Source organism: Myotis davidii, unplaced genomic scaffold (assembly GCF_000327345.1).
Source record: "Myotis davidii unplaced genomic scaffold, ASM32734v1 scaffold826, whole genome shotgun sequence".
NCBI classification, from domain to species: Eukaryota; Metazoa; Chordata; class Mammalia; order Chiroptera; family Vespertilionidae; genus Myotis; species Myotis davidii.
Genome location: NW_006297142.1, coordinates 165582 through 175256, shown reverse-complemented (window position 1 = coordinate 175256; position 9675 = coordinate 165582). Strand labels below are relative to the sequence as shown.

The window sequence follows — 9675 nt, the reverse complement described above, 5'->3', positions numbered from 1 at the left end:
CTCAGCGCCCACCCGGCTCCTCGAACAGGTACTCGAGGTCCGGGGCGCGCAGCCGCTGCTCCCTGTTCTTGTTTTTCGCGAAGTCTCTCAGCAGCGCCAGGATTTCGTTCTCAAATATTTCTGGCGCCGGTTTTGCTTCTGCAAGAGAAGAGCGGGCAGAGCGACCCGTGTCAGTCAGTCAGCAGTTAGCGAAGGGCCGTGAACCTGGAGACGCCGCCTGGGCCTGGAGCCTCGGGGGTGCAGCCGGCAGCGCAGGCATGGCCGCGGGTGCCCGCGACAAGCTTGGCTGGGGCCTAGCCTGGGGCCGCTGCTCGGCTGGGCGACCTGCCTCCGCGGCGGCAGAGCCGGTGCAGCGGACACCGGATGGCCGCGAGGCTGAAACCTTTACCGTCTGGTCTGCACCCGCCTGTCCCACCTCCACGGCACCAGTCTGCCCTGCATTTGGTATTTCCGTTGTTCTCGGTGATTGTGTTTTCCTTTCTAGTCTATAAACTTCCTGAGGCAACGGTCCTTGGTTGTAGGTGACAGAAAGTAGCAACTCAAGTCACTTAAGCAAAAAGGGATTCGCTGGAAGGCGATGGGAGGCCCACAAAGCGGACATGAACCCGCGGAGGCAGATCGGAAGGGACCAAGGCATGGAAAGCAGACATGAGGAGGCCAGCCTCAGTCTAGGGGGTGGTTGGCAGGGCGCGGCTCACCTCCAACCTTTCTTTCCGCCCCGAGACCCTCAAGATTCAGACAAGCAAGGCCCCCTCCTCCCCCCGTCTCCCCCCGGGAAGCTGCGGTACTATGTGCGGGAATCACTCTCCCTCCAAGGCTAACACGCCGCCAGGAGGGCATTCCTCAACACCGAGTCTGGTCCCCTCAGCACAGGGCCCAGCACCCGGGCCAGGCCTCGGGGTTTCTGATCAAAGTAAGATCGAGGGGCTCGGGCCCCTAGGGGTGACGGTGGTAAAGAGCACTGCACCCCCCCCTTAACAGGAAGCTGGTGGACTGGACTCCCGCGTCCTCGTGAGGCCATGGGCGCTGAGGTCACAGACCCCGAGGGCAGTGAAACCTATGGGGCCCCCAGGAGACGGGGACCTGCGCCCGAGCACAGAAGAGGCACCGGGCAGGACACAAACAGGGCGAAGCCTCGGCTGAACGTCAATGAGCCGCTAACAGCCGCTGTGCACTCGCCACGGACACAGGGGAGTCCCACCCACGGACGCAGGGGAGTCCCACCCACGGACGCAGGGGAGTCCCACCCACGGACGCAGGGGATTCCCACCCACGGACAGGTTCTCTCACCCGAGGATGCTCCTGACAAGCCTGCAGGACGAGAGGCTGGAGAGAAAGCCTCCCTCAAGGACGCAGGCCCAGAGGAGGGAGCAGACCCCACGGGGAAGAAAGCATGAGGCCCGGCCAGGCGTGCCTTCCCGGGAGCAGGTGAGCAAACCCTGTCTCCCCTGGGCATATGAGGACCCGTCTGGGCTGATGGGAGGGTAAAGGAAAAGCAAGTCCTCCCCTGGGGGGTGGGCAGGTGGGTCGCTGAGCAGGCCTGCCCCTCAGACCCAGGGCCACAGGGACTGAGCTGGGCGGGGCTCACAGAGGCCCTCCCCCCGCCCACACCCCACACTAACAAGCACCAAGTAGAGAGCAGCAGGCTCTAGTGGGAGGGAAGAGCAGGGAGAGACTCCCTCTGAGGCACAGACATGCAAGGAAGGCTGGAAGCGGAGGGTGAACAGCAGCACTGCAGAAACGCCCCGGAAGTTCCGTCCCCGCCCAGCACAGTCGGGCTGGTGGTGCACCGAGGGGAGCCAAGCAACAATACGTCCAAAGTGAGCTTCCCTCCTCACCCGACTGACCCCCCTGCTAACAGCCGGACACACACAGGCCACTTCTAGGCACAAGTACTACCGACCTCAGTCTTCCTGGTCTTACTCACGATGTCTAACATTCAACACACAATGAGGAGATACACACACACACACACACACACACAGTCAAGGGATAAAGCAATCCACAGAAACAGACCAAGGGATGACCCAGATGTTAGACTCTTAGGGAATTTAAAGCAACTATGACTAACATGTTAAAGGCCCTAGTGCAGTGGTTCTCAACCTGTGGGTCGCAACCCCTTTGGCGGTCGAACGACCCTTTCACAGGGGTCGCCTAAGACCATCCTGCATATCAGATACTTACATTACGATTCATAACAGTAGCAACATGACAGTTCTGAAGTAGCAACAAAAATAATTTTATGGTTGGGTCACAACATGAGGAACTGTATTTAAAGGGCCAGGAAGTTGAGAACCACTGCCCTAGTGGAAAAAGGAGACACAAACGGATGAACCGGAGAGGAACTCCAGCACAGGTGGAAACTGCAAAAGTGAAAGGGGAAGGTTAAAAATAAAAGCAAGCAGCCCTGGCCGGTAGGGCTCAGCTGGAGGGTTGTCCCATGCACTGAGGGGTCACTGGTCAAGGCACGTGCACGGGCTGCGGGTTCGGTCCCCGGTCAGGGTGCTGGGGCGCGTGTGAGAGGCAACCGACGTTTATCTCTCACGTCGATGTTTCTCTCTCTTTCTCCCTCTACCTTCCTCTCTCTCTGAAATCAATAAAAACATATTTAATAAATAAAAGTAAGCAAATAAGCAGAAGGACCTCAACAGGTCCATCCTGAGATCTGACATAGTGAACTGAGGATAGGTCCATAGATATTATCCAACGCAAATTACCCAAACTGATGCATAAAAAAAAAGAGTAAGAGACAGAACAATCCAAAAACTAAGAAATAATACTCAACAGTCTAACCTACCGTAAGTGTAATTGGTTAGACTGAACATGCCCAGAGAACCCAAAGCAGGATAAATACCAAACACAAGCATCTAGCATATCACGTTCAAACTGCTAGAACCAAAGATAAAATGCTGGAAACATTCAGAAAGAAAAGATACAAAGGAACAAAGACACAGCAGACGCCATGCCAAAAACCAGGCAGACCAGAAAATGGCACATGGTAACACTAAGGGGATTTGAAGCTGGTGGTACAAGGTGACCAAAGCAACAACAACCCAAATCCAGCTCAACTGAACAGACTGACTCAGTTCTCCAGCCTAGCAAAAAGTGTGCCCGTATCATGTGCGGGAAAATTGTGAACCTATAATCCTATATCCAGTGAAAATATCTTTCAAAAATGCCAAAAGCAGACCTACACTACAAGAAATATTAAAGGAAATTCTTCAGGAATATGATACCAGATAGAAATATGGATCTACATAAAGAAATGAAGAACTCAGAGATGATTAAAATAAGGTAATATAAAATATTAGAGGCCTGGTGCACAACATTTGTGTACTGGGTGGGGTCCCTCAGCCCGGCTTGTGCCGTCTTGCGTGGAGCGGGCCTAAGCCGGCAGGCGGACATCCCCCTCGGGGTCCTTAGCTGCCGGGGTTCTTGTTCCGGCATTAAGAAGGGGTTCAGCAATCTGGAGAAGGGCTGCGTGTAACTTAAGAGTCCAGAGACGAAACATAATTTTGAAAGGCATTTGGGGGTCAGAGGAGCCTAGCTAAAGAAACTAAGATCTCCTCATCTCAGGACCCCTTGCTTTTTATTAACACAATTTGTCCTAAGGTGAGGCGGAGTTGTACACATCAAAGGGTCAGGTTTCGTATACAGAGGCCATTGTCAGATTATCAGGTTTTGGAGAAACTGCCTTCGGCTGTTCAGGTGTTTAGGAGGCAATAACATGTAGATTAAGATGCCCTTAGCTGTCTGGCAGCAACAATTATCCTTTTCAGGTTTGGGGAAATGCCCTTCAGCCACTCGATTCAGCCCTGCTGTCTGGAATTGGCTTCCGGAACTTAGCGCTGCCGCGGAGGTGGGAGAGGCTCCCGCCACTGCCGCTGCGCTCACTAGCCGTGAGCCCGGCTTCTGGCTGAGCTGAGCAGCACACCACCTGTGGGAGCACACTGACCACCAGGGAGCAGCTCCTGCATTAAGCGTCTGCCCCCTGGTGATCAGTGCATGTCATAGCAACTGGTCATTCTGCCATTCAGTCAATTTGCATATTAGCCTCTTATGATATAGGATAATGAAATTATATATTATATAAATGTTACATATTACATTATCCATGTATTTACATATAAGATACTATGTTTTAACTTTTATATATGTATATGCTATTCTTTTCCTTATTTTAAATTGCTCTGTAGATAATTGTCTGAAGTAAAACAACAGAAATGTAGTGTAGGCTTACAGCATAAGTAAAAATAGAAAGTATGACAACAATAGCACAAAAGATGGGAGGGAGGAATTGGAGTGTGCTACTGTAAAGTTCTTACATTATACATGAAGTACTATAATATTACTTGAAGGTAGACTGTGATTAATTAAAGATGTAGACTGCCAACCCTAGGGCAATCACTAAAAACATTATAAAGAGAGGTATAAATAATAAAGCAAAAGTGGAGTAAAATTTAAAATACTCATTTAAAAAACCCCATGGAAATAGAGGGGAAAAGGAACAAAGAACAGATGGAAGAAATAGAAAACAAAATGATGGTAAATTTTAATGCAATCACATTGATAATTAATTATATGTAAATGACCAAAACATACCAATGAACAGATAGAGATGATAAGACTGGACAAAAAATAAAGACTAAGTATGCTGTCTGCAAGAGGCTCAACTTAAAGTAAAAGAACGGTGCACACGGCCTGTGAAATCCCCGCCTGTGAGCACGCCCGGTCATGTCGCTGCGGCACAGTTGGCCTTGGGACAGGGAACTTTTCCAAGTGGTTTTGACCTCATCACATGAGCTCTATTAAAAGCAGCGTTTTCCCCAGGAGGTGACAGAAGGGGGAACAGGGTAGCTTTGAAGCCTGAGAGGGATTCCTGTGAGGGAGGCTCCACTGCTGGGCTGGAGGGGCCACAGGGCACAGATCTGAGAGTGGCTTCCAGAGCTGAAAGAGATCAACAACTCACAGGACCATGGGGACGTCAGTCCTACAACCTGAATGGGTTTCCAGACTGAGATCTGGGCACAGCTCTGAGCTAACAGACAGGGGCTGTTTGAAGTCACTAAGTTTGTGGGAGTGGTGGGGTGGAGTGTGTCAATGAGGGGGGGGGTGAGGGGACATCTGTAATACTTTGAACAATAAAGATAAATTTTCAAAAATAAAGTCACTAAGTTTGTGTTAATTTACGACATAACAGAAATATAGATGGAAAAACATACCATGCAAACACTCGTCAAAAGCACGTGGAGTGACTAAATTACGATCAGATACTTTGGAACAAGGAACACTATCAGCAATAAAGACAGGCATTATCTACAATAATAAAAGCGTAATATGCTAATTAGACTGGACATCCTTCCAGACAACCTTCCTGACGAAGCCGGGGCTGCAAGGGAAGCCCAGGTCTCGGGTGCCAGAGGGAAGCCGGTGTCAGCAGCCAGGGGAAGGAAGACCTATTCTTGCATGAATTTTGTGCATCAGGTCTCTAGTATAATGATAAAGGGGTCAATTCATCAAGAAGATATAACAATCCTAATATGTCTCCACATAATAACAGAGCTTCAAAATCTATGAAGAAAAACTGAGAGAACTGAAAGGAGTAATAAATCCACAATTACGGATGGAGATTATACGGTCCTCTCTTACTAACAGATAGAACGAGTACCGAGGAGATCTGTCAGAACAGAGGAGACATGGACCTGCAGAGCGGCTCCTGTTTTGTGACGCACGTTGGGTGGGAACAAAGACACAGAAGGCCCAGAGGGTGCGAGAACGAGCGAGATGTCCGTTTCTGGCTCCACTCCAGTCCCAGCTGAGTCTTTCCTCAACCTGCCTCGGAGACCTGTACAGTCTCACTAAATCCCCTTTTTGCTTACGTTACACAGAGTAGGTGTCTGCTGTTTGCACACAAAGAACCTGAACTAAGCAGACAAACGTTACACACTTTGGAAAAATGAAGTGTCTGGTGAATGTCTATTTGCACGAATAAAGGGGGGGTGGGGGAATTGCCTAGGATATAACCCCAGACTCAAATCAGCCCAAGTCACCCTACTTTTCACATTCAGCTTGCCTCCCCCTCCCCCCGTACCTGTAGCCCAGTGGTAAATATCCCAGTCATTACTGGGCTCATTAATCAGGCGATCATACAGGTTCAGCTGTTTCTCTGTCATTTGGTGCAGATATTCTTTAGCAAAGAGGCTAAAAACGAGAGAGAGAAAGAGAGAGAGAGGAAGAAGTTAAAAGGCCGGTCGTCTCCAGCCACAGAGCAATGGCCCCAGCCCCGCCCCCACCTGAGCAGGATGCAGTTCTCCAGCATGCCCCGCTTCCGGCTCTCATACAGCAGGCGGGCCCTTTTGGTCTCTATGGGCTCATCGGGTCGCTCCTGCCACGGAGGCAGAGGGATTTCGATCATATCCTTCTGGGAATCTGACGGGCTGTCGCCTCTGTAGAAACGGCCGAAGGACGTCACGCTGGGCAAAGGAGACACAAGGTGCCGCCTGGACAGAGCAAGCACCTGAAACAAACAGACCACAGACATCTTTTTAGCATCCGGCCCCGTCACCCTCTACACGCACTGGGCGCCAAGCGCGTCGGATTTCAGCCAGTCCTCCAGAAGCTTCGCTGAGACTGGCCCCATGTTACAGCTTAGAGGCCCCGGCTCAGGGAGGCGAGAACACGGACCGGGGTCCCTACGACAGTAACTGCAGTCAGACCCGAAAGCCAGCCTGACGGCCAACGCGTTCTTGACCAGTGCACGTCCAGAAGTCCTTCAGCAGACTACGTGCTCCCCCGACGCACTGTCCCTTGACCGTGTTAAAATGTGAGCATGGCCGAAACCAGTTTGGCTCAGTGGATAGAACCTCAGCCTGCGGACTGAAGGGTCCCAGGTTCGATTCTGGTCAAGGGCATGTACCTGGGTTGCAGGCACATCCCCAGTGGGGGATGTGCAGGAGGCAGCTGATCGATGTCTCTCTCTCATCGATGTTTCTAACTCTCTATCTCTCTCCCTTCCTCTCTGTAAAAAATCAATAAAATATATTTTAAAAAAAATGTGAGCATGCAGTGACGGCATGGACCCTAATCCTCCAAGGGCTCCCAATCTAGAGAAGGGCCACGCCTACCACGATGCCATGAGAAGGTGTTCATGTCAGCAAGATGGCAGGACAGGCAGCCCCACACTCTCCTGCTCCCGGAAACCATCAACTCCGTAACACACGGACCGGTTCCCTTTAAGAGAAATCCTGAAACCAGTGAAGAGGCTCCCAAACCCCGGGCAAGCACAGAGCAGCTGCATCAAAGCGGGAAGGAAACGCCATGGCAGTCATTCATCTCGGTCCCGCCCCCTGGCTCAGCCTGGTCCGACTGAAGAAAGTCCTCAGCTGCTGGCGTCTCCCCCAGGAGAGAAAGGGGAGCCCGAGACATACGGCCCGCGTGCCGACCTCCCGGGGGGCCGCCAGACTGGCTAGTGTTTGTTCTCTCTGAACCTCAGTGCTCGCAGGAGATGGCACCAGGTTGGGTGCTGTCGAGAACAAAGGCAAGGGTCTGGGCTGGCCCACACTCCCCCACCATGGCCCCCGCCCCTGGCCCAGCATAGAATGAGCAGGAGAAAACCCCAACTCCTGGCTTTTTAAATAGAAATGTATCAAACGCCCCAACCAAAATACATCGAGTGGCCGAATGGATAAAACAACGAGATCCAACTGCCCTGGCCAGTGTGGCTCAGTTGGTTGGAGCATCGACCCGTTCATGGAAAGGCTGCAGGGTCAATCCCTGGTCAGGGTTCGTATGAGAAGGCAACCGATCTATGTTTCTCTCGCCCATTGACGTATCTCTCTCTCTCCTTCCCCTCTCTCTCAAGTCAATAAGGATGTCCTTAGGTGAAGATTTAGAAAAAAATAATAAGTAAGACCCAACTATATGCTGTTACAAGAGACTCATTTTAGATGTAAGAATACACGTGGGCTGAAGTGAAAGGATGAGGAAAACATATTCCATGCAAAAGTGAGCAGAATGACCCTACTCATCTCAGACAACACAGATTTTTAATAAAAAACTCTCAGGGGGAAAAAAAAACCTGTCAGAAGATAAAGGAGGGCATTATCCTATATAATAAAAGCCCAATATGCTAAGTGTCTGGTTGTCCAGTCGGCTGTTCAATCAAAGCGTAATATGCTAAGGCCACTCAACTGCTCTCTATGATGTGCACTGACCACCAGGGGGCAGATGCTCCAACTACTAGGTTAGCTTGCTGCTGGGATCCTGCAGATAGGGACTGGGCAAGACAGGCCAGACAAGCCTGGGAGGCTCCCTAGGTCCCTCTCACCAGGGGGCAGATGCAGGGAGCCAAGCAGTAAGGAGCGAGGGGTCCCAGACTGCAAGAGGGTGCAGGCCAGGCTGAGGGGAACCCCCTCACACCACCACCAACCACTCCGACCACCACCACCACACACACACACACACACATATATATATGTATATATATGTGTATATCAGAACTACTAAGTCACCATCTCCCGGGCAGGTGCAGGCTTGTCTGCTTAGATAACCCATCTCCCAAATTGTTTTAGTGTAGGATTCAAAAGGACAAACATAATCACCAGATAAGAATGACAGGAAGTCTCTTCCTCTTTATGAGCCAGAAATATATATATATATACTCCAGTGCACAAATTTCGTGCACCGGGCCTCTAGTGTAATGATAAAAAGGGCAATTCATAAGGAAGATATAACAATGATAAATACACATGCAATCAACACCAGAGCACCCAAATACATGAAGCAAACATTGACCAAATGGAGAAATAGCAACACAATGATAGGAGATTTCAATACCTCACAGAGCATCCAGGCAGAAGATCAATTCGGAAACAGAGAACTTGAACAACACTACAGACCCAACTGACCAGACAGACATAGACAGAACATTCCACCCACCAGCCGCAAGCATATGCTCTGTTCAAGCACACTGGGCACTTGCCCCCGGGGAGAGCCCAGGTGAAGTTACAACACGGAGTCCAAGGAGCTGGAAATTATACGAGACCTTCCCTGACCACAACGGAAAGAAACTGGAACGTGTGTCAGTACGCGAAACCAACACACTTAACCGATGGTTCAAATGAGTCAAAGGAGAGATCAGACGGGAAATCGGGAACTACCTTGAGACAGAAGACACCGCATACAAAATGCTATTGGGTGCAGCAAAAAGGAGCACTGAGGGAGGTGGACAGGGGTAAACACCTACACGGAAAAGGACGAGAGGCCGTACGATGCGGCGTGCGATCGTGCCAGGTATCAGGAAAGACAAGAACAGAGATTGGGGCGCCCTGAGGACCCCGGGCCCCCCTCCTCCCCGGGAACAGGTGAAAGCCGCACGGGGCCGGGCAGGAAGGCGGATCTAGCTCATACACTACAGGACGGGCACCGCGGGCTCGGGAGGGGGCGGGGCGACTGGAACCTCCTAACTTTGCGAGAAGGACCTCTCCTTGGCCTGCCCTTGCCCCGGGCCGTCAGCAGCTGGACACCACTCGCAGGCTGAAGACTGTAGAGGAGGATGAGGTTCAGCCCCCACGGCGGCCCGACTGGGGCCCCAGAACCTCCAAGCTCCTCACCCGCGTCAGAGCCTGCAACACTGCGCCCAGTGCCATTTTGCCCCCCGACCTGGACTGGAAGCCC

The 9675-nt window shown here is 51.3% G+C and overlaps 1 protein-coding gene across 1 annotated transcript; it reads right to left on the bottom strand.

Annotated features, from left to right (window-relative positions):
• Position 1: 1 nt before the first annotated feature.
• Positions 2–9675, bottom strand: SDHAF2 (succinate dehydrogenase complex assembly factor 2). The gene is made up of 4 exons (XM_006772776.2): positions 9612–9675; positions 6294–6517; positions 6092–6201; positions 2–138 (listed from the first exon to the last, which is right to left on the bottom strand). The coding sequence occupies exons 1-4, from the start codon at positions 9645–9647 to the stop codon at positions 2–4; spliced, it is 507 nt and encodes a 168-aa protein (XP_006772839.1). The 5' UTR covers positions 9648–9675.